A 27,928-nucleotide genomic window follows, 5' to 3' on the forward strand; every position below is an offset into this window, starting at 1 on the left:
ATGGAGACAAAAGATGGTGCTTCTCTGGATGACGGCCCTCCCGAGGAGAGGCTAACATGTAGTGTCATTGGACCGGCTGTGAGGCTCATGGGAGGCACAAGACAAACACTGACACACAAAGCAGCAACTACTCACACAGGGGGCTGGATGTCTGCACACTCTTATAGTGGTTCTGTCTCAGTGGTTATTAGAGACGACACAACAAATATTTGTTTTTAGCGCAGACAATGAGAATACTAGAATACAGAGCTAAATCAGTAAAGATAAAAACATACTGCTTTGTCTACAGGAAGCACAAGAATCTACACAAACCAAACGTTCTTCACAGGAGCTTTAAAGAGGTCGAATTATGCTTTTTCATTTTAAGTTAAAATGTTGGATGTCAGTACTAGGGATGGGCAATGTTTTTCGAATATTCGTTCTCTTTGTAAAAAAGTTACTTGGAATATTTTCTCAATTTAAAATAAAAATTTTCATCGTTTTTTACCGGTGCCTGGTTGTAGTACACTATTCCCGCCAGACGGTGGCTATAGAGCGTCTTAAAGCTGTTTGCTGACCCTCATTAAATAGCAAAAGAAGAAGAAAACATTCGCAAAAGGTGCAGCGATTTTCTCAGTTTCTGAATCTTACACTACTTTACATGTATTTCCAGAGACTGAGCATGGCTGTAAAATGTAAACACACAGCATGTCGCGTCACAAAAACACCGACATAAAGATCGAGACAGACACTGTCAGTGCCCGCTTCTAGTTGCAACTCATCCTGCTGCTGGTTAACAGGACTGTCACACAAACGGGCCGTTAACGGGACAGGAGGTGTGTGTGTGTCTCTGTGTGTGTGTGTGTGTGTGTGTGTGTGTGTGTGTGTGTGGGGGGGGGGGGGTATTATTTGAATAATCCTTGAATAGATGCCAATGATTATCAAATAGTATTTTGGCTTGAAATGCCCATCCCTAGCTTGTTGAGCAAGTTACATGAGAATTATGTAACAGCAGCACAGGACTTCATCAATTTGTGATGTCACAGATTGGCGAACCTCCTTAAGAGAGCAAAATGTACGAAACGCTTCTCTGTTTCCGGAGTGTCTCTTGTTGTTCTCTTTCCAAACTTTCTGGGTGAGATTCAGGCTTCAAAACATGTGGCCATACTTCATAATTTGTCATTTTAAACAGACTTATACCTGTTTACTCGATGATGATGACTTTGTAGCATGGCAACAGTGGAGGAGGCTTCCAGAGAGCTGGTTCATCAGAAGAAAGTGGGCTCTTAGGGAGGGTTGGGGTCTTACAGAGACTTGCTGACATGAAATATTTATGACAGAAGCTGAAAAAACAACTGATCATTGTATTTGTTTGTTTTGTGATCAGCCTCTGTACATGGGGCGCACTCTTAAACCGCTCGGCCAACGGTGCCACATTATGTTTGATTTTAATTGTCTGTCTTGCATGCCAAAAAACAGTTAGATCTTGGTGCACTCTTAAAAGTGCAGGTTTATATGAATGTCAACTAAATTATGAATATTATATATCGTGTCTTTGAGAAAAAAAGTCCCAGAGCTTCATTGATCTCCGGCAGCACTTCATGTATGGCGTTTATCAGATAAAGGGCAGATGAAAATAGTGACATATTATAAGAAACTGCATTTTTCCCAGAAGTCTAGGATATCTTACTCCCCCATATGATTCACAATATGTCAAGCGTAGTAACTCCCTGCCAACAGAAAGGCTCATCAAGCTGCTTTGTGTTAACTTCCTCAGTATATCGTATAATGTTGAAAATTCACTTGAAGCAGGATTACATAACTGTCACCTTGATGCTCCGCTTTACGCAAAGGAAGCTTTTTCTGTAAATGCCACGAAGAAATTAAAGGGAAGATCAAGCAGAGAAATATTCAGGGCAGATGTGAGAAAAGACATTTTACAAAAGGTTGATATTGATCTGGATTGCAGAGAGCCACACTCTTAAAACTTAAGCCTAGTTTGCATTGAATCAAACTGTAAAACTTCTGATTGGTGGAGAAACGCTGAATTCACATGGGTATCCTGTTTACCGGTTAAAGGAGAACTTTTAGTTACTTTTAAACTTTTAAGAGGAATAAGATTTAAAAGGTCAAAGCCCCTCTTGATGGCAAGGTCTCTCTGTAATCATCAGACTCCTCTGAGGCTTGATGGTGGAGGTGGATTTGACCGGTCATCAAATTCTCTAAAGTGCCGGGCTCCAGCGAGCATCACATCTGCTTTGTTTTTATTCCTTCAACTATGGCATTTGGGGATTTTGTCCATTGTGACTAAAAATACTTGTCTGCCATCACCTGCATGCTCACAGTTTTAAAGCCATCCTCCGTCCCAAATCTTTTCAAACCCCCTCTCTATTCATAGAAGACTTCAAAGACGTTTTAAAGGACCATTGCACCCAAAAATTATTATTTTGCAACACAGCTGGTAGCATAACCATGCAGAGCCCCTTTACTGAACCCTCTTTGAACATCTCAGTACAATGAGGTGAAAAGTATCAGATTCATGGGGTTTAGCATTTTCCTTTTCTCTGGAAAATCCCCCATCCTCTTCAAGATCTACAGAGTGAGTCTGTAGACCTGACTGAGGAAGAACACAGAAAGATTTGATATCTGATCTAAACAGAAATCTGCATGCGCCATTGTTATTATGGAGGTATGAATTGTTCCATCTTGTCCATACATAATAATGACCAACTTATGCTCAATTATGGTTCTTTAGGTATTAAAATAGATCCGAACGACCACTAGATGGCGCCACTCAGAGTTAATATTTACACCAGAGAAGAAGAGTCAGAAGTTTCAGACAACAAATAAAACTGTTGATGCCAATGAGAGAAACTGAGGAGTAGCTTCACTTGCAGTACCTTTGTTTGTCCACCGGGGCATTTGTCTTAACTCGCATTCTTTCCTCAAAAGACCTTTCAAAGTATTCTTCTTCGTGCTCTTTTTTGGTCTGGTTTGAACTGTTGGTCACACCGCTCAACACTGCCCCCATGGTTACCAGTGGTACTGCAACGTTCAGTTCACATCCACTTCCAGAGAACACGAAGGAATAGACGAATGCAGAGTAAAAGTAGAAGGCTCTGTCTGTATCATAGACTGTATAAATAATGGACATAGTATCCGTGACGTCAACCATCTGTTTCTGAAGCGCTGTTATTGGGTCAATCGGCAGCGGCAGCCATATTGGAAATGTTGAACTCAACATAACTGCTGTTGAGTGACTGTGAAATGTGAAGAGGCGGACTTTGAGCCTCCTCACCAACAGCTACAGTGTACCCGCCATAGACTGTATAAAATATGGACATAGTATCCGTGATGTCACCCATCTGTTCCTAAGAGCTGTTTTGAAGCCAATCGACGGCGGCAGCCATATTGGAAATGTGGAACTCAACCAGGCAGAGTGTGACATAAAGGGGCGGAGTTTGAGCCTCCTAGCCAACAGCTATGTGTTCCCGACCGGGAGTAACGTCAGTCATGTCCTTATTTGGGCAAAAACTTGAAATCTTAATATCTTCTGAACCATCACGTTAGAAAAAAATTTACCCCCCGTACAGTGTGTGCCGATAGAGAGATTAGCTTCGTAAGGCCAAGCCGTTTTTTGAACCAGACTGTAAACATGTTTATTAATGCTGCAAAGATAGTCTTTTTCCCATTCATGTCTATGTAGTTTCCGGTGTTCCTGCAGCCAGCCTCAAGCAGATCCTCGATGAATTGCAGTTTATAACACTTCCGCATGGGCTTCATCGTTTGAGACCGGAGGTTGCCGCTTGGTTCCCGCCTGTCAATCAAGTCAGCTGTGCCTCTTATAATGGAAAACTTGTAGTGTTAATATCTTTGAAATTGCTGGGTTATGAAAAAATGTGCCCCCCTTACAGTGTGTGCCGATCGGGAAAAGAGCTATCCAGACTACACTCGTCTTTTGTACCAGGCTGTAAACATATTTATTTCTGCTGTAAAGGTCTGCTATTTTGAACTTGTGTGTATGATGTTTCCGGTACTTGAGCCAGCCTCAAGCGGACACTTGATCAACTGCAGTTTTTAACACTTTCGCATTGGCCTCAATTCTCACGGCCTGAGGTTGTGGTTTGGTCTGTCTGCAAAATCGGACGTAGAACATAAATACGCTGAAGAGGAGAACTGAAGCCCATTATGGGATTCGGCTCAGACTCAACCATGAGTGGAGACTTGAACACTGGGGACTCAACATCAAGGTTTTGTGACTCAACAACAATGCATGTGCTCTGGAGCCCTGAGTCGAGACTGAAAGGATGATAACAAACACCATATCACATCCTGTCTCCTATCAGCCATCTTTTTGAGCCTCTTTAAGTGAGCCCTTAAACAAGAAAACATTAACATATTTTGGAAGTAACCTGTTTTGTTGTGGCAGATTGGGAGTCTTAGTTCTCTTTGTTTGGCTCTCTTTTGCCTTTTCTTTTTGGTTTAATGAGTTCACACTCTGAAGCAGGGAGATGTGAAGTAAATCTATGTTTCCATGCCAATTATCATATTGTGACATTGGCCTCTAATGACTACGGCTCTGTTTTGTCCCTTTGTCTAAAAATACCCTGAGTGGATGAGTCATAATTCACGTCTTTCATCATAGACTGCATCCATCTCTCTCTCTCTCTTGCTGCAGCATAGACTTAACAGATGAAATCCAGCTGTAAACAAAATCTTTCATGAATCAAACACAAGTGGAAGAAACAAAAATACACTCATAATAATAATTTGTTAGTAATAATTCAGGCTGCTTCTTTGATATTTACACCCTCTCTCCTCTTGTTTAGGTCATTTTACACACAAAGTGAAGCCACTACAGAGATGGAGGGTGCTTTCCTGATCAATTCCCTGATCAGAAAAATTAAATCAGCCGGTTTGTGATCCGCTGAAGATCCATCCAGCTGCAAAGGATGGAGCCTTAACTACTAAACCACATTAAAGGTAAGGATGCTTGGACATTTATGGAAAATAAAACACAAACTCAGTGCGTTTAAAAGGTGATTTGACGTAGATGTACATACAAATACTTTAAAGCTGCTGATACTCTCAACATTGAACACAGTATAGTCACGTGTTTACAGTGAGTTAAGGTAACAAAGATCTAAAAGAGGCAACAACAGCTCCAGAGGAACCACAGAGGAGGGGATGATTACTCTCTGGTGGCTTCTTCACAAGGGGCATTGTTTGTTTCACATGTTTGTTTGGCTCCATGTAAATACTCTTAGATGTTTCTAAGCTGTAAAATAATGTGCATGAATCAGAATGTGTTGGGACCAAGCGGCAACATACGGTCTCAAAATATGAAGCCCATTCAGATGTGGTATAAACTGCAATTCAGCGAGAATCTGCTTGAGGCTGGCTGCAGAAACACTGGAAACCACATACACACCCATTCAAAGAAGACGATTTTTGCAACATTAGTAAACATGTTTGCAGCCTAGTTCACGTAGCTAATTTTTCTATCGGCACACTCTATGTGGGGTGATTTTTTTTCTAACGTGACAGTTCAGAAGATATTAAGATTACCAGTTTTTGCACAAATAAGGACATGACTGACTCGACTCACATGCGGGAAAACAGCTGTTGGCTAGGAGGCTCAAACCCCGCCTCTTTACCTCACACTATGCCTTGTTGAGTCTTTGCCCCACGTGAGGGAGTTTAGATCCAGGTTTGTGAGATTGACAGGTGGATTGGTGAAGCGTCGGCGTCGATGCACGCGTTGTGCAGGACTGTCGTGGGGAAGACAGAGCTGAGTTGGAAGGAGGAGCTTTCTATTTACTGGTCGATCTATGTTACAACCCTCATTTATGGTCACAAGCTTTGGGTAGTGACTGAGAGATTTGGATCTGAGATTGCAGATACAAGCGGACCAAATGAGTGTCCTCTGGCTGGGCTCAGTCTAAGAAGTGGGGTCAGGAGCTTGAATATCTGTAAGGAGCTGGGAGTAGAGTAGTTCAGGCATTTCGTAAGGATGCCTCCCTTTGGAGGTTTTCCCACCGCCTCCACCTGAGCGGAGGCCTCGGTGTAGACCCAGAGCTTGCTGGAGGGATTATATATCCAATCTATATATCCCCCAGGAGGAAGTGGAGAACATTGATGGATAGAAGGATGCCTGGGTCAACTTGTTTGGATAAGCTGATGAAAATGGATGGATTATGTTTTCTATAACCAGAAGGGAGTTATCAAACAATTACCATCCTGGGAGGTATCAGCTACATCGTATCTGATAATCTGCTCATAAACTCGTTTTAAGACACCCTGCACACACATCTCAGTCACACGGAGTGCAGACGACAGGAAGGATTGACGGGATGTTCTTCTCACCGCTTGTGTTTATTGACAACAGTAACTCGGTTCAGCTTTCACACGGGTAATTATGCAGACTCCTGCATTGGTGTATGGTTGTTATGGTAACAAGCCTATAGGGGACAGGTCTTTGAGTGTGTAATTAACCAGTGTAGCTCAATTTGTTATTCATTAGACAGTTGTGTAAAACAGGCAGCAGGAAGCATCGTCCTCTGTTGTTTTTCACCGTCAGCCGCTAAAGAGAGGGATTATATTTTGTGAAGTTCCAGGGAGAAATAAATACATGGACTTTGACTGTGAGCTGCTCATTAGATGTGATGCAGGCAAAACTGTCAGGAAGCAACACCACCCACTGTATGAAAGCTTCACATACATGCCGTATTAACAAAGCTGCAACAGGTTATTGTCACCTAAGACTTGAGACGTTGAGGTTCATGTCGCAGGTGTTTCTCCACCAGACACCCTCAAGTGTCACCCTGCTGTGAGCTGAGGAGACAGAGAGGTAATGTTGAACAGTCTGACAAGAAGCGAAGAGATGTGTTAACTATTTTCAAAACCATAAAAAAGGAGGGTGGAGGATGCACTCAAGTTGGTACCAAGCGGCAACCTCCAGTCTAAAAATATGAGTCCAATGTGGAAGTGTTAAAAGCTGCAGTTCATCGAGGATCCGCTTGAGGTTGGCTCCAGAAGTACCTGAAGTCACATACACATGAATGGAAAAAAGCCGATCTTTACAGCAAGTGTAGTCTGGGTAGCTCATTTCTCGATGTGCTCTCACTGTGAGGGGTGTGAATTTTTTCTCATGCAGCAATTTCGAAGATATTGAGATTACGAGTCTTCCAATGAGAGGCACAGCTGCCTGCGGGAACGCTGTAGCTGAGGCTCAGACTCCCTTTTTCTCAACAAGAACGAGTAGACAGAAAACTGGTCACTGTGAGTCTGAAATATGTTTCTGCTCAGTTCCCTTGTTTAAATCTGAGCCTTCACTTTTATGGCTGTATGTCCGCAGAGATTATTTTTATGAGCCTGCTCCACACGTTGATATTCAGCATGTTTAACGTTTGATCCGTAGATATTCTCACCAGTACTCTCAGCTGAACTGACCCTCACTCCACTCTCGCAGGCAAACACACTGGTTTCTATTCATTTACAAATCCCTCATCGGTAAAACCCTGTTATATCTACAGTCACTAATCAAAATTCACAGCACAAACTGTAGCCTGCGCTCAAGTAGCTTCATTAAACTCATCACACCCAAAGCCCGGACCTCCTTTAATCGCACCTCCTTCCAGTTTTCCACTGCAAATGACTGGAATCACCTGCAAAAATCCCTAAAGCTGACCGCTTTCATTCCACTCGCCACTTTCGAAAACTTATTACATCCCATAACTCAGCGTCACTGTACTTGCTTTTAAGTTGTTCACTGCTGTCATATTCTTGTATTGTATTGTTCTGTCTCTAGGTTTCTCTGTATGTCATCTCAGTTGTTTTTTTGAATTTATATCATGCTACATGTGTTGCCTCTTCCCCCAGGTTGATATTGTAAATGCAGTGGCGGTTTTAGACCAATTTTACTAGGGGGGGCCAGGCTGGGGCCAAGGGTGTTGTCAGAGGGACGCATTCAACCATGAAAAAAAGAGACTGAGGGCAGGTGACTTTACCTTTGTAATGACTTAAGCCTGATTTAGGCTTCCGCGTCGAATCGACGGCGTAGCCTACACTGGGGGTCAGTGTAGCTCCCGTACCTACACAGAGGCCTGCGCACGTAGCTGTGCACCTCCTCCAAAATGTAACTACGCGTAGAGTCAACGCGGACCGCAAGCCCTGTGATTGGTCTGCTCGGCGGCATTGTGTTCCCCACATTTATATCACTTCCGGGTCGTGTGTTTCGTCTCCTCCTCTCTATTCTTCATGTAATCATGTCTGTATGATAAACAGCAACATGTATCAGCTGTAGATTAACTTAACATGCTCTGAATCTCTGTGGGAAAGTAAACAGAGATCGTAGCCGGGCCAGAAGCAGGCGACCGGCTGTCAGAGAGACCACACTGCCCTCAAGCGTTTCGGCAGAGAATTGCTGCTCGTCACGGACACAACGACACACAAGTATGTGGTGCTCATGTTCGCGTCAGCCCCTGCTGCGTAGGGGAAAGGCAGAAGTATAAATCAGCCTTTAGAACTAGGTAACGCTACACAGACATAATGTAGCGTTGTTTTATTAGCTATTGAAAATACATAGTATTTTCTCAGTTAACAGTGCATATTCAATCTGTTCATTACTACATGGATAGAGCTGTCACAATAACAACATTTCAGAAAAAAATCTAACAATAATAACTCCTGCTTTGATATCACTTCATCAGAGATGTATCTCTTGCACACTCAAAATGAGTGCTTGTACAGAAAAAGTCATTGAAAGTCTCAAAATGAGCATTCCACATCCAGGTGAGGTGTGAGAGTCGGTGCTCTCTGTCTGTCTATTTTCATTTTCATACTTATTTCGGACTTATCATTGTGCGCTGTTGTTAAGCTCCCTGTCAGCAGTCTGCAGGCCAGGACTAATAAAAATCATACGTGGACCAGGTTACATTGCGGTCTGTCTCCTCTGCTCTCTGTCTGTATGAAGCAGACATAAATGTAACATGTGCAACTTATGAGAGACTAAAGACTTAACAAAAAAGCAATATTTGCTGACCTGGGTTTGGGGAGAGATAGTAGTGTAATAAAATGTTAGCACCTTTCTACACATTCCTGCACATTTACACAAAAGCGATACCAAAGCTTTTTTTATTGTATAATATTTGTTTGGTGTGGAGGGGGGCCACAGGGGGGGTCCAGGTTCAGTTTTACAGGGGCACTGGCCCCTGTTGGCCCCTCTCCAGAACCGCCACAGTGTAAATGAGAATTGGTTCTAAATTGACTTACCTGGTTAAATAAAGGTAAAATAAATAAAAACTATTATCTATACTGTCAGTTATATACATTGTATCGTGAAGGAAAATTTGATTCAGGGGAAAAACGCATTTGGCACCATTTTTCATATGGAAAATGTTTACGTTATTTTAAATGATTAATTGATAATTGATCGTTAACATTTCCAAAGATCAAATCCATCCATCCATTTTCTTCCGCTTATCCGGGGTCGGGTCGCGGAGGTAGCAGTCCAAGCAAATTGACCCAGACATCCCTCTCCCCAGCAACACTTTCCAGCTCCTCCTGGGGAATCCTGAGGCGATCCCAGACCAGGCGGGAGATATAATCCCTTCACCGAGTTCTGGGTCTACCCCGGGGCCTTCTCCCAGTTGGACGTGCCCGGAACACCTCTAATGGGAGGCGTCTGGGAGGCATCCTTATCAGATGCCCGAACCACCTCAGCTGACTCCTTTTGACGCGGAGGAGCAGTGGCTCTACTCTGAGCTCCCTCCGGATGTCTGAGCTCCTGACCCTATCTCTAAGGCTGAGCTCAGACACCCTTCAAAACTCATTTCAGCCGCTTGTATCCACGATCTTATCCTTTCAGTCATGACCCACAGCTCATGACCACAGGTGAGGGTTGAACGTAGACCAAAAATACTTGAAATTTGCATCGCTACAGGATTCTGACATATTATGACATCACAGTACAGACCCCCAACTGTGATGTCATAGTGATTTTTTGGGTGTGGCCTTGTGATGTCATATGTCAAAGGCCACACCCAAAAAATCACTATGACATCACAGTTGGAGGTATATACAGACCCCGAGGACTCTTGAAAACACTTCTAAGTTTCCAGCTTACAGAAAGGTGCCCATCAGAGCAGCCCTGCGATCCAAAGACAAAGACTTTTAAAAACACACACAAGATTTTAACAATATCGAGATGGAAAACAACGCGATAATGATCACGTCAGAATCTCTCTGTCCCCTTGTGGACAAACACTTCGAGAGGATTACTTCAGCACAATGGAGTATGTTAGCAGCAGGAGCATGGGATTCAGCCACAGAAGACACCCTGACTGACCTGCTGACAGAAATAGTGCAGACTCTTTCCGCAGAGGTCCTGAACATAGTGATACCAATGTTTCAGGAGCGTCTGTTCGGGAATGAGTCTGAGAAGAACATTGTTCAAGCCATGAAGGAGGTGAACTTGACACCATGCCTGGATGACTCCATCCAAGAAAGCTTTGCAGAAGCTCTTCAGGTACCAGTAGAGAAATGTGAGAGTGCAGAAAAGCTGACAGATTTGGTAGAGGATGAAGTTTCACAGAACGTAGCTTCTGTTCTTTCAGTGGCCATCAACAACAAGAGTTGGCCCGAAGATCCTGCAGTTTTTGTTCCAGGATCCTTATCAAAGATTTCAAAACTGCGTCAAATGTTAACTTACACCACAGAGTATTTAGAGAAGCTTGTTAGCAAGCTCTTTTTTGGAAAGTGTGCAAGTGGTGGGATTTCTTCCTACAACAGTAGCAGATCCCCATCACTGAATGAGGAAGAAGAAAAGAGATGTGTATCAGCTTACAGCAGAACATCAAGGATCTCTGTCCTCTCAGCGACCAAAGCTGTGAGTGAGATCTTAGAAAAATGGTCCGATGAGAAGCAGGAAGTCACTGAAGACGTAGAAAAGGCTACCACGCCCCCAGACACCTCTCGTGATGCTGAGATAGCAGCAAATGAAATAGTCTATCAACTTATGGAGGACAACGGAGACATGGACTTTGAAGCTGCATGCAGTGAAGTCGGTAGCCCTGTTAAAAGACAATTGAACATGATGTCGATCCATGACATCGTGAAGGACTTCTTTTCATCAAGAGATAAACATCCACAAGAGGAGAAGAAAGAGGATGTTAAAGAACAATTTCATAGAGTTGTCACAAAGAAGTTGAGAAGATGAGAACAGAGCTGTGGAGCACACTCGGGAAAAAGGACAGCAGCTATGTGGTGAGTCTTAAACAGGTTTCAAAGTCCCCAGAGGAGGCTGTTGGAATCATTCTTCCCGGAGAAATACCAGACCCAAAGACCCCCAAGCCCAAACGTAAGGTTAGATTTCAGATGGACAATATCGAAATGATCAGTGTGAGAAAGCAGAACTTTTCTCCAATAGATTATGAAAGCATTAAAAGTGATGTTGACCGCTTATTTCACCAAGTCAACTCCCAAAACAAAGTAGCCAGTGAAACTGTGCAACTAATCATGAAAGGCAACGAGATCAAGAAGTTTTCAAAGGAACTGACTGACAAGATGTACGATCATGTGGTTTGGTCTCAAACTTATCGGCTTCCCATGGCTACACCAGGAAAATGTCTGTCTGACTCGGTCATCTCTCAGTCCCGTGGGAAATTCGATTTCCAAACTTCTCCTGAGGTCCTATACGCCATTACAGAGGATGCAGTCAGAAAGTTTATGCAGAAGGTCGCACTGTGGATGGAGATGGATCCAGCAGAGAAAACAAAATTAAACGAGGATGTGTCCGGTGCATTTACTGACATTGAAAATGCAATCACAATATTGCAGCATGCACCAGAAGAAAGCAGCTACAGGCAGTCTGTCGTACTCTCAGATGCTAGCCAGCGATCAGCATACAGTGTTGCCTCATCAAAATCATCCATGTGCCATAACTACTCACATGTCAGGCATCACCTTGACAGTAATATATTGACCACACGCTGTGAATGGGTTTCCTCAGAGACAACATCCCCTCAGATACCCTCTGAGCCTTCAACTGATTCTTGCATATGTCCCTCAACACCGGCCAACACTCCACTCCCCCCTACTCCATCAACTGGACACGTCACCCCAGCACAGATCAACATCCAATCTTCTGTTGCTGCAAGAATGACCGAAAGGCTGGTCTGTGCTATGATCACTGAGCTCCACTCAAAAGCCTTGTTGGCTTACAGACTGCACGTGAAAACAGAGGATGTCAACGACCTCATGGAGCGACTGTCAAACAAAGTCCTGAATGACAGTGACGTCCCTCCCGTCAGCCGAATTAAAAGCAGAGAGAAATTCATCAAGGGCATGTTGAAGGACCTGAACAAGGAGTTTGGCTCTCCAGGAGAGACACTGTTGGCAGCGATACACCAAACAACATCTTTTGACGAGGCTGTCCTGAAGTATATGAAGATCCGACTGAGTGCCCTCCAAGATGTCCCAAAGCAGAGTATAGTTGTTCGGTTCTTTAGAGCACTGGGGAGAGCTCTGACCAGGCCCTTTGCAGAATGCTTGACTGAGAGCAACTATGAGGACTCACTGCCCCCCCACCCCATACACAAAGACACACACACACAACTCAGACAGCACCCACGATCTTGATCGCTACTAAATGTCATCCCCCATGTTGGGTTTCCTCTGGGAGTCTCCAGTTTCCCCAACTAAAACTAAAAAAACCCAACTCTTCTCTCTTCAACTGTCCTGCATATATAAAGCTTTAAAAATAAATAAATAAATTTAAAAAATTAGTTTACTGCTGTTTTTTCTCTGCTGTAAGAAGTTAACAAATGTTTCCCAAATTGATTTTGTCTTTAAAATATTACAGTGAGTATAAAAATTGGATCCTGAAAAAAACTTTATATTTTGTCTGTTGTAAAAAGTTAGTTAAGTTAAAATCAAATCAAGCTACTTTTCTCTGGTTTAAGCAGTTAGGTTAAAGAGCAAATACAAATATAAATAAGGTTTGAATACCCCCCATCCCCCCATCACTATCCTAACCTCAGCCTGACCCCGAACCCACCCCATAATCCATATGTAAGGTTCAGAACATGACATGCAAAAAAATTTGCTTTAATCGGAAAATATGCATTGGTGATAGCTGTAGTGATATGTTTATATTAACAGTATTTCGAGAGAAGTTTGCGCTTTAATTATAATACAAATCCTTTATTCAGAGGCTGTTTTAAAGTTGAAATCCAAGGAGAAGGGAACGTCCTGTGAAGCCTATAAAGTCCAGACATGAAACATCCTAAATTTTAGGCCTCTCCTTAATTTCTTTGTCCCTTGTGGCAATTCAAATTTTTTGGAAACCTTTTCCCGCTGTGAAACCAATCTCAGCGTTGATCATTTTTACCGTAACCAAAGTAACTTCTTTAAGTTTATCTTTTATTCGACTAAAGACTATTTTTCGTTTTAAGAACGTTTTTCTATTTTCAATCTTATACACTAAAGCCATGCAAAGCAAAGCAAAGCAAAGCTTGTTGTTGTCATCACTCCCACATCTGGAGCAGCAGTCTGTGGACGAGACAATGTGACCACGCAACAGAACCAAGACGTCTACGCCAGCTGATTCAAATCTCCACTTCACGGCGCAACCTCTCGGTTCTTTGGATGAAAATCCGGCGGACACAAAGACAACACGCCTAAATTGGAGAACTCCTCTGGAACCATCAGAGACTCGCTGACGGTTCTGAATGACAGTAATACTGTTCCTGAATTTCTGTGGTCGTAGTTGATTTAGGCTTCGTTCTGAAAGTCCCATAGTTTTACTATATTTCCAAATCAGAGATTTAAATTAGTGTCTAAACTGCGTGTGTCTTTGTGTCAGTCAGCACTGATGAGGTCATCTGAATCACCTGTGTCTCCAACTGTCATCAACTGTTGCCATGGTGATGGGACCAGCTGTGTAACTGCTGTGTGACAGTTGATTTAGAATGGGATTCATGAGGAAAAGTTGGGTCTACATATGCCGACACTGCGATAACCGTAATAGCTATCAGAAAAAGGATCAAACCGTGAGCATCACAAGACTCTGAGTTTGTTTTTCATGTCTGTACAGTCAGAAATGTAGTCAGGGCAGCGAGTTAAGAAAAGTGAAACGTGTGCTGCCCTCCAGAAATATTTAACATTACGGCAGATGGTCGAGCAGAGAGACTTTCTCTGACAGTTGGTGACCTGGTGGCTCAACAGTACAATCTTTAGCTTTGGTTACCTCTTTGACAGAAGCAGGAGAAGACAGGGGACGTTTTGATGTCTTATTTGTGTATGTGGAGTGAATTGTTTGGATTTTCTGGCAGTTTGTTTGGAGAATTTCAAAGATCTCATCAGTAGGCCTCACCCTCTGTCTGATGACATCACGTGCTCTGCTGCCATGAACAGTCCGCCATACACACCAATGTTAAAGTTAGAAAAGCAGCAAAAAACTTTGTGTCATTTAAGCTGTAAAATATCAAAAACTGTAAAAGATACAGAAAAATGTTGAATACAACATTAACAGCTGAAAGACCTGTGAACATTTTAATGCAAAAATGAAGGCTGTAAGTTGAAGTATACTGAAGCTGTAGAATCTCAAATTTGAATGAGTGAAAGGCAAATTTGCTGAATTCTCCCATCTGTTTCAATGTTAAAAAAAAGTTAAATAAAGTTGAATAATTCAAAAAGTATAAGGGTTGAATATGTGAAAAGTAATAGCCTGAAAGAGGTTAAGAAGCTGAATAGTTGAAAAGTTGAATGGTCAAAATCGGACAAAATTTGAAGGCTGTGAAAGCCGGCACGGAAGTGGAAAAAAACTAGAAAGGTTGCATTTCCTGAAAGCAAATGCGTTGAAATGTTGAAGCTGAAGGCTGAAAGCTGTGAAACACAGCTGAACATGTGGAAGAGTAGTAGAAGTAGTTGAATTAGTGGAAGGAGAAGAAGTGGAAGAAATGGAAAAAGTGGAAAAAGGAGAAGAAGTTGAAGGAGTGGAAAAAGAAGTAAAAGAAGTGGAAAAAGGAGTAGAAGTGGAAAAAGTTGAAGAGGTGGAAGAAGTGGAAAAAGGAGAAGAAGTTGAAGGAGTGGAAAAAGGAGAAGAAGTGGAAAAACTGGAAAAACTGGAAAAATAATAAGTTTAAAGTAGAAGAACAATATGTTGAAATGCTGACTCAGCATTTCAACATAATAATGAAATAAATTAAAAATTAAAAATAAGTTTCTGAGAAGTAGATATATAGGGGGGAACGGGGTTGGTTGTCACACTTTGTACTGTTTTGATGATTGCACATCATCAAAACATCTATCAATAGTCATTCCTACATTAAATTGAAGCTTAAGGTGTTGGCTTGAAATGTGTATCCCTCTCATTTTCCAACTATTTGTTACAAAGAGGCAATTAACTATCAAAGACCCTCTGACACATTGTGAAAACCAACCCCATCACAGGGATCGTTGTCACACACTATGGGGTTGGTTGTCACACACTATGGGGTTGGTTGTCACACACTATGGGGTTGGTTGTCACACACTATGGGGTTGGTTGTCACAATGGTATCTCAATGGGAAAAATCTTTTAAAAAAGGCAAGAAGGCAGAACTAAATTTGAAAGTTTAATTGCACTGACAAGTGATAGGCCTACATAACTTAATGCATTTTAACATAAAATGAGCAAGGAGCATGTACAGGAAACACATCTTTTGGCCAGCCTATATAAAACAACATAAAGAACAAAACAAATAGGCCTAACAATAATGGCCGACTCAACTAGGCTACATGCAGTCACTGTCTGAGTTAAAGTGATGGCAAAGTTTGGGCCTGCGCACTCCAACTCATTTCACCATGCATGATTTTGCGAACATAGGGGTTGGTTGTTACATGTGACGACCAACCCCAACTGGAATTTTTGCTAGCATCAAGGCTAACAACCATCTAACAACTGTTTACCTAGCTAATAAAAGGGTAAGGGTAACACTTGTTTTGTTATAAACCCATCGTTTAAAAGCCTAGAAGTAAAATACTGAGGAGCTGAATATTTACAATTTGACATGAAAACACAAAAAGTCCTCTCACCTCAAGTTCAGCTGTCTTACTTCAGAGAAGACTATGTAGGTGAGCTCTGATCCTAATTCTGGAAATGTCCAAACCCCGATTTGAGAGACAGTGCCTTCCGGTGGCGAGATATGAGTGTGCCAACCAACCCGTGTGACAACCACCCCCGTTCTCCCCTACCCTGCAGCTCAGATTGATTGTACAGTCAACATAAGATAAAATATGCTGCATCTCCCTCTGTACATTCATTTGCATTATCTTTAGGTTATTTATTCTCTGTTTCATTTATTCAGTATTTTGGAGCATCTCCTGTATCAGGGTGTGAAGCAGTGATCCCTGCGGACCGGCAACACAGATGCAAATGAGTCTTTGGCTGACGTTTCCATGGTAACTCTCATTGGGGTAGAAGGTTGACGGCTGTTTGTGTTCAGGAAAAGCAAGGCCGGCCACATGCTACCAGCATCACAGGCAAACATTAGAGCCCATTTGTTTTCTCTTTTGTGTTCACAGGCGTCTGATCCTATGGAAATGACGTGCTCCTGCTGCTGCTGCTGATGGAAAAGTGGCAGATTGAAAGTTTACCTCACACACCAAGAAGAAATGAAACATCTCTCGCTCTGGGTAGAAATCTCATTAATTCAGCGGAGGTTAAGAGTCTCCGGCAGACGCCTGTGATCGTCTGAGACAGTTATTAAGATCTGCCGAGGGGGACGCCACATAAGAAACAAACAGAATAATAAGGAGAAGCTTTCTAAGATTAGACTCTAGTGTTCACTGAGATACAGATGAAAAGGTCAGAGACGAAATGAGAAATCCAGAGAAAGTAGTGGTTGTTATGAGAAGCTCGTCAGCGGTGTCTGTATGTATCCGAGTGTATCAAAATGCTGCAGGACTTCTGCTTCTAAAGGCCACAGTATTGTTTGCATCGAGGGGTAGAGTCGGTTTATACACACGCATCATAAAGTTCGACAACAGTGCCCAGCAGCCTGTTGCACCAGCTGTGCGTAAGTTCAAACGTAGCCTAGTTTGAACGTAAGTTCTCATTTAGGATGGAGTTTACACTCTACTAACGTTTTGGGCGTTGCACCAGCTGAGATAGTTCCTAAGTTGCAACTTAATTCTTACACTTGGGTCCTAGTAGGTGTAAAGTCCCCCATACAGTATATCAGCTGCCATGGCACGTCGTTTTGAAAAGTGGGATGATGAGGAGATACAGAGGGTCCTCCCAGCTATATGATGCCTTCAACGTGATATCCACGAGAGATTAAATCCTTTAGAAAAATATGATGACCAGATTTGCCCTCCTGAGCATTAACATATGTTGTAGTTGATAATTGTACCACTCGATGTCACTTTTATTATAGACACCGTAGATTAAGCATTTAGACTGTAGTTATCATTACTTAAGTTTGTTTCAGCTGTTGGTCAGTTCTGAGACGATTAGGCACGAGAGATTACAATGCATCAGAATTGGTGCTTTCCTCTGATTGGCTGCTGGAAGTGTATACGTCATATCTGCGACAATGTTTTGGTTAGTTTGGACATTACGGTCTACTAGTTAAGATGAACCTTATGTCTCCGTGTTGCAACCAAACAATGACACAACTTAAGTTACAAACTAACTAGTTTCAACGTATGGTTTAGTGAGGACTTTACACCCTAACTTAAGACACAACTTATGCACAGCTGGTGCAACAGGCTGCAGATGTTTAACGTAATCTGATCAGACTTCAGCTAAAGTTTTAAAACATGTTGTTAAAAAGCAACAAGTGTGTGTTGTTCCTCTGATACAATATATCCAGATTACCTGATCCTATGGGAAGGCTTTAAGATACATTTTGAGCACAAAATACCATAAAACTTTAAATTAGGCAAGTCATTCTACAATGAACTCTTGACAAGGCTCATGTTAATTAGAAACCATTCCAGGAGACCACTTCATGAAGCAGACTGAGAGAATACCAAGAGCATGCAAAGCTGTCATGAAGGAAAAAGGAGGCTACTTTACAGAATCTGAAATATAAAACATATTCTGCTTTGTTTAACACTTTTTTTTTCATTTAATAATTCCATATATGTTCTTTCATAGTTTTGATGTCTTCAGTATTAATCTACAATGTTTACAATAATTAAAATAAATACAAACCCTTCAATGAGAAGGTGTTTCCAAACTTTTTACTGGTAGTGTAGTCAAGCAATACCTTGAATTGAATTTCTAAACTAGTGGTCAATTTTAATCAAAAATAATTATGTTTAACTTTATTCATTAATATGATAATGAGGATGAAGTTGTTTTTGACAAATGCGAACCCTCAAGGTGAAGCTCTCGCTACCCAGAGATCCAAAATGGTGTTTGTTAAGCTCAGTAAGGTCTCGGTCAAGTCCTCTTCTATAAGAGGGCACCCTGGGTCTAATCATCATTTTATATCATGTTTTATTTTTATTCATAAGACTCAGTGGACTGCTCTATCTCGTTTTCGTTGCAGCTAGCAGCCTACAAACATTACAACAGTGGAAACATGAACATCCTGAGGTACCTGTGAATCTACGCCTTCAGCCACCTGACGTGGACATCTAACATCTTGCACCTTAAGTCAAAAAAGCCGAACAGAGACTCTTCAATCCTGAGGACGCAGAAACAGGCTCAGCACCTGCAGCAACACTCCAGAAAATACTCATCAGAGGAGGACACAAACAACTAAACTTCTTAAAGGTAATTAATGTTACATGATTAATTACAGACAGTACTGCTTGGAGATCTGGGCGTCGGGCGGAAAATTATCCTCGAGTTGTTGATAAACTTGAGTCTATGAGGAAGGCTGACTGTGGTCCAAAATACCTAACTTCTTACACAGATGTTCACATTGTTCCTCATTAATAACCAGTCTTTGTAAGAGCCTGAGTCACACGGACCTGTAATTACTTTGATGTCATATTAAGATTTATCCACTGTCTCCATGACCCAGAAAAGATGAAGGAATCTATCACAGCCAAGAGCCAGAGCAGGCCTGCGTATCAGCTGACGACCTGTTCGGTTTTTATCAGGTGGAGTCATTTAGACATCCAGGTCAACACTGGCTCAAGTTGGAGGAGGAATATCGGGTAGATCAGGGGTGACAATTTCCTTCAGTAGAGGCGATGAAAAAAACAAAATCTAGTTGACATTTTATATTTTTATTACTCAGCTGCGTTGAAAACGTCATTATGATTGGTCTGAACGCCTTGGCGGCAATGTTTATATCTTTGCAGCAAAGTGTTGAAGCAAAGATCGTCTTCTTTTGAATAGGTGTGTATGTGGTTTCCGGTGTTCCTGCAGCCAGCCTCAAGCGGAGGCTTGATGAACTGCAGTTTATAACACTTCCGCATGGCATTCATATTTTGAGACCGGAAGTTGCTGCTTGGTCGAATCAAATCAATCCAGGGAAAGTATTCCGGCATGTTTCACCTCTGCCTGTTGCTCTGCTATCTGTCTCATCACTATCATCTCTCTCTCTCTCCTCTATCCCTCTTTCTAACCCTAACTTAATCGAGGCAGATGTGTGTCTAACATGAGTCTGGTCCTGCTGGAGGTTTCTGCCTGTTAAAGGAAGTTTGTCCTCGCTGCTGTAACTTGCTAAATGCTGCAAAGTGCTCTGCTCATGGTTGATTAAGATGAGACCAGACTGAGTCCTGTCTGTAAGATGGGACTGGATCGTATCCTGTCTTGATGTTGGGTCTTTGTCAGTTATAGAACATAGAGTACGGCCTAGACCTGCTGTTTGGAAAGAGTCTGAGGATAATGTCTATTGTGATTTAGCGCTATATTAATAAAGATTGATTGATTGATTAGCTCTTGCTCTAAACTGAATGAATGATCAGAGCTGATGAAGAGCAATAAAACAGTCTTCATCAAAGAGTCAGAGTCCTATTGCAGTCAAAGTTCAAGTCACAGCCCCAAAGAACAGGACTCCAGTTGGACATCAGCCCGAGCACTACAACACAACTAACTGCAAACCTTCTTTGTCATGATTTCTCCACTTAATGAAAAGAAGTTTAATAAGGAGGAGGAAAGAAGGGAGGGATGGAGGGAGGGAGGGAGGGAGGGAGGGAGGAGAGGGAGTAAGACTCGGAAACAGGGGGAGGGAGGATTGGTTTGACATGACTCATTCCCAAACTCATTTGTCCTGAGGCCGGACTCGGGGCCCCACAGGGAGACACTAATGACAAACATCCGGTTTGACAGTGAAGGAGACACTAAATGCATCACATCTGCTTCCTTTTCTCACCCTGCTAATACTCTCACTCCTTCTTTCGCCTGAGAAAAAATGTCCTTTCTCCCCGTCTGCTCTTTATCTCTCTCACACACTCACACAGCTGCCAGCGCACCAATAAAACAGGACAAAGCAGCGTGTGCTCTTTCTGTGCTCTTCTCCAGATGCCATAGTGCTTTCCCTTCAACTTCCTCGTTGATAATGAATGAATTCTTCACTGTGCGGCTCGGTTTGTGTATGAATTATTTAGTGGGATGTTTATGTTCTGTGGGAAATACCATTTTAAATGCTGTTCAACAAGTCTGTATGTGTGTCATGCTGCAGGGAGAAGACACAGAAATGCTTTTGTCTCTCTCTTCTTCTTTCTTATTTACAGCAATAAAGAGAGACGATTCAGACTCTATGCTATAATGGTTTTTGGTTTTCAAGAGACCCAAGATTTTACCCACAATGCTTATAAAGCACGATATTTACTTGTTGGATATTTACCGGGGGACTCTCAGGGAAAAGTCAGGATGAAAAAAGTAATCACATGTGCAAAATTTCAGTTAATTTTCCAGGGTTTTGTGTACATGTCAACACGGCATATGTGTTTGTTTTGTCTGTGGCTGTTATTTTTGGTTGGTCTTGCTGTTGCAGTAAGCTGCAGGATAGGAGCCTGCAGCACTGCTGATAGCCCTGTTTGTGTGTGTGAGTGTGCGTGTGTGAATGTGATTGAGTGATGACGCAGAGAAAACAAGGAACAGCATTGCCTTGAAAGAAAACAAAAACCTGAAGCCTCCTTTCTTGTCCTTCTCCATCTTTGTATCTTCACACAGAGATAGACGTCTGTCCTGTTTGACCTTTAACCTCTGTGCAAATACAATACAACTGAGAGATTACACAAAGAAATATAGTGTGTTTCAGGCTTCTCATTGCCACCTTAAGTCTCCACTTTGACAGTTTGTACCTTAAGTTATAAACGGATGATTGATTTGATTTGAGTCCGTCATGTGTCTGTGTATCAAACAGAGGAGTGGACTGGCTTTATTTAGTGCTTCTGATTCATTTATTATCTCTGCTACTCTTCAGTACTCTCAAATTTGAATTCTCTAAAAATAACCTGATGTTATAGTCTGTTTCTCTTTTCATCTCTCTCCCATCTTTATTTTTTTGTAATTTAAAGTAGGGAGTTAGAAAGAGTTACAAGAGCGCCCTCAGGTGGTGAAATATCATGACAGCAAAAATGGTTGCATCAATCCTCTCTGACTACAAAGTCTCCTCACAGCTTCAAACATGCACACTGCTTTGCTATATTCAAATTTAATCAGTTAATTTGAACCATTTTGTGCAGTTATACCTCAAAGTTACTTTATACTGTGCTTTTTATTTTATGTTAAAAAAATACACAGGAGGGGTGTATATTTATAGGAAAAATAAACCAACCTTACAAAGTCATAACTAAGAAGTGTTTGTAGCATACGGATTGTTTTTTATGTATTTATATGAGTTCATTAAAGCAACTGTAGTACCATTATTTCATTAACGTGTTTAGTTTTAATTAAGTAAATATTATTTTCTTTGCAATTGTTTTTTCCTTCAAAATGTTAAACAAATGATGAAAAGTATTTTAATCGAAGAATCTGAAAGAAAACACATAAGGACTTTGCTCTAAACAGAAACAAGGTGTATTTCCTCGGTTTCTATCCAAACAGAAAAAAAGTGCCGTCTGTGCGACCTTCATTCGAGTGAAATAACACCCTAAATTGAGCAAAAATTAAATGAGATTTGTGTTGCAGGCCTTCATTGTCCCCAAAACTCAATGAGTTGATTGCTTTGAACCACAGGAACGATATTGAGATGGTTTGGACTAAGTTAGGTTGAACTGAGGACATAAACCTCAGTAAAAATATGAGTTATGGAGCTTTGATGATTTTGATTCTGTTTTAAATCTCCTCTTCTTCTAATGACTGTGCAGAAATAACATGATTATAATAGAGTCACCATTTTCCTTCATGCATCCTTCTTATGTCATTTATTTTCAAAAGGTAAGAACAGTCAGAAGTTCTTTAACATCGCCCTCTACTGGTGAAACATCAGAAAACAAAACAGAAGAAATTCTTTCATCAACTCATTTATTATTTCAGACAAACTACAAAGACTCCCTCTTAAATTAAACCTAACAAAGTGAAAATACAAACAGTATTTACAGTGCATGGCTTTCTTCAAGTAAACCTACATCACTGAAGAAGTGTCGATCGTGAAGCCACGACAAACACATCCGAGTTCAGACAATCATTCAAGTGGGTTCCAGGTACGTTTCAGTGCTCCACACCGTGTGACGGAGAGAGCGAGTCAAGTTCAAACAAATGGCCTCTCAGGCTTTATCAGCACACACCGTGGGTCAGTTCTCAGAGCAGAGAGAGGAGGGGGCTCAGGCAGGGAGGGGTCACTGTCAAATGAGGTGAGGTCACAACAATGAAGTAACATTTCATTATACTTTAAGGCTCGGAAAGTTGTTTGTTTGGAATAGATTTGGATATTCGTACTTGCTTTATCTCAGTGATTAGCAGCGTTTTTTGTTTCCTCACATATTCATTATCATCATTATTAACCTGCCTGCATTGATCGGGGCCTGAGCTGTTGCAATACTACTTTTATACAGGTAAATAAAGATGTCGGCCATGGAAGTGGCTTTTCTGGATTGCACTGAGTCAAAAATGTGTTCTTATTGGTGCAAGTATGACGAGATAAGTTAAAGAAATGTGTTTGCAAACAGTTTAAAATGCAAAAAAAGAAAGAAATTTGTGCCAATCTCCCCTCCAAACTGTGAATCATAAGTGTCATGTTGGCTCTTGAGCTTTTGAGGGGTGATCACACCATGGCTGAGAGTGTTCTGAGAAGTTTTTTGATGGCAAACAGATGTTTGAGGTTGATGTTTGGACAGTCTGGTCATCTGTGTAAGGAGGACTCCCCCTGAGCCTCCCTCCAGGTGCTCCTCCTCCCCTCCTCTTCCATTACTTTGAACCTTTTTCAGGATAAATTCAGTTTGTCTGGCCGGTGTTCAGCCTGAATCATCCCCGCTGTTCAGCCTGAATCATCCCCGCTGTTCTCCGAGCCTCCCTTCATGCCCTCCTCCGGCTCCTCCGCCGTCCCGCTGTCCGATTCTTCCTCTATGGCGAAGCGCGTGTCTGCGGACGAGCACAAGGAGCTGATGCTGCTCTGCTCCGTGCACAGCGCGCACGCGAGCGGAGAGGGCAGCACCCCCTGGTAGTAGAGGTTTCCTAAGTGGTTGCTGTGGTTCCCGCAGAAAGGCAGGGACACCTGCACCGAGTGTAGTCCCGTGCCCGCAGCGGGAAAGGTGAGGCTGTGTTTCTTGGGCAGCGCGCCCCACTCCCTCTGCTCCTCCTCGTGCACAAGGCGCGTGAAGATGTTGGTCCTCCTCTTCTCCCTTCTTTTGGAGCGAAAGTAACCCAGCATTATGCCACAGAGGAAGACTCCGTAGAAAGACATGACTGTTAATATGTACAGGTATGCGTTCCCGCCGGTTTTGTCTGCCTGGGAGCTCGCGCTGCTCTGTGTGATTTGGGAGAGGCGTTTAGGTGAAGCTGTGGAGATTTCATGGTGATCCATTTTCGGTGTAGTCTACAGGGAGGACCGAAAAAGTGTGCTGTAACAAAAACACAGGTACATCCGTTAACGTCTGACTTTTTTTTTTAACTTTTAAGCGCACTTTACGCACAAGGATAACTTCCCAAAGAGAGGAGTTTTCCCCTACATGTGATCACAAAGAGTTGTTAAACTATGAAAAAGCACTTGCAGAGTCTTTGTGAGACATTTTACAACTTATTCACTGTAGTACAAATGCATTCAACCACTTGTAAATGATGATAAATCTTCGTTTAGATGCAAAGCTTGACTTAAAACTCAAGAAAACATGGACATTGCAATAGAAAACAATCCTAAACGCGAAATAGTTTAAATAAATAAATATTCTTGGCATGTTTATTCCAGCATGCATTTACTGCACATACAGTGAACAGACTCTGAAGTTAATTTGTTTGTTATAAAAATAGTCTTTGGTAAAAACAAAACAAACCAAAAAAAAAGACCTCTAAAAAAAGTTACAGAAAGTTTTCAGAAACTATTTTTCAAATAAAAGTGAAGACTATTCCTCACAATAAAGTCATTAATTGAACACTCACCAAATTGGAGACAGAAGTCTCGTGAACCTTTCCCCTTGTGTCTCTTCTCTGCTTTTCACGACTTCAGCAGCTCTGTCGAGGAAGAAGTTTCTTATATAGAGATGCAGGGAGTGTCATCACGTGTCATGTGAAGGAGGCTGATTGTAAGATGAATCCTGTGGGTATGGAAGCCCTGGAGGGACGAAGAGTTAAAAAATGTGGGGAGTATGTTTTAACACTACTCAGGCCTCTTTGGGAGGAAAACTAATGAAATTATGAAATGCCCAAAAGTGCACTTAAATGACTCGACTGCTTCATGATCTCTAGAGTCCAACAGAAAGACTCCCAAAGGTGCTGTGATGGAAAAATACTGTAAAGAGAGAACTATAGCTGTTTACAAAGTGGTGATACAAGTAAATGTTCTAGAGTTCTTTGGTCTTTTTATCTTTTTTGAAATGCATAAAGATGGAGGACCAGTTCCACAAAGATACTAAAATTGTATTTTCTATTATGCCTCTGCACAAACAATATCTACCGGTTTAGCATTCCTATTTCAGCATGCAAGGTTTTCAATTCCCATGCAAATGCTTCCAAAACCAATTAATACAATTATGCAAAACCTTCAAACTAAGTTTCACCAAAGCACCACCAGCATGTGAGTTATTCAGAGAGAGGAAGAATAACAAATAAAGGTATTTTAGTCCAACATCTTTGAATACAGGACTTATAAAACTTTTCTATGTAAGTGAAAGTGACTGAAATGTACTCACACAGTTTAGAAATCAAGCCGCAACCTTGGCTTTAGAAAAACAAAGCCAATGAAGAAGCACAAAAACCTGCATCACCTTGACTGTTATTTGAGGCTGATTCTCAAAGCTAGGACTCCACAAACACTTATGTTCCAATGCACATTTTAACAGCAGTATCATGTTCTGTGTAACCTATTTCACATTGGATTAATCAAGTTAAGGATGTTGTCCTTAATATGTAATAACTAAAACACCACAGAAGACTGTTTACCGTTTCAACAAGTAACTTCCTTTCACCGATTGGAAACTAACAGCACTCACTAATGTATTCATAAATCTGACATATTAAGCATAAAAGCGTCTTATCTAAACTTATGTAAAGTTCAGTGATTCTTGTGTTAGTGTCCATGATGTTTTCTATTGCTGTTCTTCTTCTACTCTGCTAATTCGGTGCACACAGCAGAGCAGGAGCCACACTCGTCAATAGATTTGTCAATCATGGCACTAAACTTTGTATTTAGCATAAAATAAGTAAGTAAAACTAAACTTCTCTGAAAAATAAATAACACGTTGATGAGCAAAATAATGACAGAAACCATGTTTCATAAAGACGTATTTTATTAAGCTTTATAGTGTGACTAATGCCCGTTCTTTTAACATGCAGGGGGTGGAGTTAGTGACCTATACTGCCGCAGCCACTAGAGGGAGCCCTAAATCTTTCAGCTTCACCTCTGTGGAGCTGTCATGTAGTCCATCTTGTTGAATCGTTGCTGTCTATTTCAGTTCAACTGTTCCAGAAGTTCACAGGGTTTTTTGGGGTCACTCCTCGGGAGGCCAACATTTCTTTCAAGCATGCGCTCTCTACGTGACTGACTTAATTTGATAGTCTGACTGATCTCCTCTTCTTTCACCAAACACACAGCTCACCATCAGTCCGTCAATGATGGGAAATTACACCCTGATACTGTAATGAGTGATGGTGAGCACTAAATGCAGAATTGGATTATGCTCCTCTTAATGATGACAATTATTAAATCAGTGAAGGCTGATTTCATTCGGTTCCTTTGTTGGAGCTGTAGAGACATAAATAAATGTCATCATCTATCTGTCTTTTGGTCTCATACATGTCTTCATCACACCCAAGAAAAAGGGCTTCATACTTAATTTGATTAATTCAAGAGAGTAGTTTGTGGTGTAGTGACCTCTGCTTTTTGCAGATGATGTGGTTCTGTCTGCATCTGGGGCAGGAACTGAGGCATTCTGCAACTGAGTGAAAGGATGTCAGCACCTCTAAGTCTGAGCATGGAGGTCAAGTATCTCTGGTTCTTGTTGACGTGTGAGGCGGACATGCAGGTTGTGAAGGTGTTAGTGTAGCAACCATAAATTATAAATAATGGACATAATATCTGTGATGTCAGCAATCAGCACTGTTTTGAAGCCAATCGTCAGTGGGAGCCATATTGGAAATGCTGAACTCATACAAAAGAGTGTGAGGTAAAGAGGCGGGGTTTCAGCCTCCTAGCCAAGAGGTATGTGTTCCCGCCAAGCGGCAACCTCCGGTCTAAAAATATGAGTCCAATGCGGAAGTGTTAAAAGCTGCAGTTTATCAAGGATCCGCTTGAGGCTGGCTCCGGAAGTACCGGAAGTCACATACACATGAATGGAAAAAAGATGATCTTTACAGCAGAAATAAACATGTTTACAGCCTGGTACAAAAGACGAGGGTAGTCTGGATAACTCATTTCTCGATCGGCACACACTGTACGGGGGATGATTTTTTTTCTAACGCGGCAGTTTCGAAGATATTGAGATTATGAGTCTTCCAATGAGAGGCACAGCTGACTGAAGGAACACTGTAGCTGTTGGTTAGGAGGCTCAAACTCCACCTCTGTACGTCACAATCGCTCGACAGCAGCAATATGGCTGCCGCCGACGATTGGCCTCAAAACAGCTCTTCAGAAACAGATGGGTGACGGATACTACGTCCATATTTTATACAGTCTATGGTTCCTGCCTGTCAGTCATGTCCTTATTTGGGCAAAAACTTGTAATCTTAATATCTTCTGAACCATCGTGTGGAAAAAAATTCACCCCCCCCCCCCCCCCCCGTACAGTGTGGGCCGATAGAGAAATTACCTGCGAAGAGCCAAGCCGTTTTTTGAACTTCTGTAAACCAGTGAACCAGGCTGTAAACATGTTTATTTCTGCTGTAAAGATCGTATCTTTTGAATGGGTGTCTATGTGGTTCCCGGTGTTTCTGCAGCCAGCCTCAAGCAGATTCTCAATGAGTTGCAGTTTATAACACTTCTGCATGGGCTTCATATTTTGAGACTGGAGGTTGCCGCTTGGTAGCAACGTAACCATTGAAGTGAGGTAGAGAGGAAGTGAATCTCATAATCTCCAGGAACCGAGAGATTCAGATAGCAGATGCATGTACAGTGCAGGGTGGATTGGCGGAGCATTGTAGTGCATATTTCTTGCAGGAGCTAGGCCACCGGCGCCCCGTCCTCAATGCTTTCTGATTGCATCTGTACTTTTTGTTAAGGCTCTCCACCTGTGATCTGATTACTAAAACCACATATAGGAGGTGTAAATGAGTCAGATTTGGCTTTCTAGATTTGTGGTGTTTCGACCTGAACGAGTAAATTCAATTTGGTGGATCGATGGATGATTGGCCTTCATGACTTTGGCTCAAAAAATGATAGAGCACACCTGTTTGTAGACCAAGCAC

The 27,928-nt window shown here is 41.9% G+C and overlaps 1 protein-coding gene and 1 long non-coding RNA gene across 3 annotated transcripts in view; one reads left to right on the forward strand and one right to left on the reverse strand.

Annotated features, from left to right (window-relative positions):
• The window catches only part of LOC117825220, a 46,868-nt gene that overhangs the window by 11,684 nt on the left and 7,256 nt on the right, over positions 1-27,928 (forward strand). For both annotated transcript variants that reach the window (XR_004633805.1, XR_004633806.1), the window contains exons 2-5: positions 4,809-4,962; positions 16,329-16,422; positions 16,546-16,656; positions 18,522-18,748. This is a non-coding gene — a long non-coding RNA (uncharacterized LOC117825220). The remainder of the gene's footprint in view (positions 1-4,808; positions 4,963-16,328; positions 16,423-16,545; positions 16,657-18,521; positions 18,749-27,928) is intronic.
• On the reverse strand, positions 22,383-24,562 carry kcne4 (potassium voltage-gated channel, Isk-related family, member 4). Its single transcript, XM_034700930.1, has 2 exons — positions 24,470-24,562; positions 22,383-23,934 (listed from the first exon to the last, which is right to left on the reverse strand). Exon 2 carries the CDS (start codon positions 23,895-23,897, stop codon positions 23,352-23,354), a length of 546 nt encoding a protein of 181 aa, XP_034556821.1. The 5' UTR covers positions 23,898-23,934; positions 24,470-24,562; the 3' UTR covers positions 22,383-23,351.

This window comes from Notolabrus celidotus, chromosome 14, assembly GCF_009762535.1.
Source record: "Notolabrus celidotus isolate fNotCel1 chromosome 14, fNotCel1.pri, whole genome shotgun sequence".
Taxonomy (NCBI): Eukaryota; Metazoa; Chordata; class Actinopteri; order Labriformes; family Labridae; genus Notolabrus; species Notolabrus celidotus.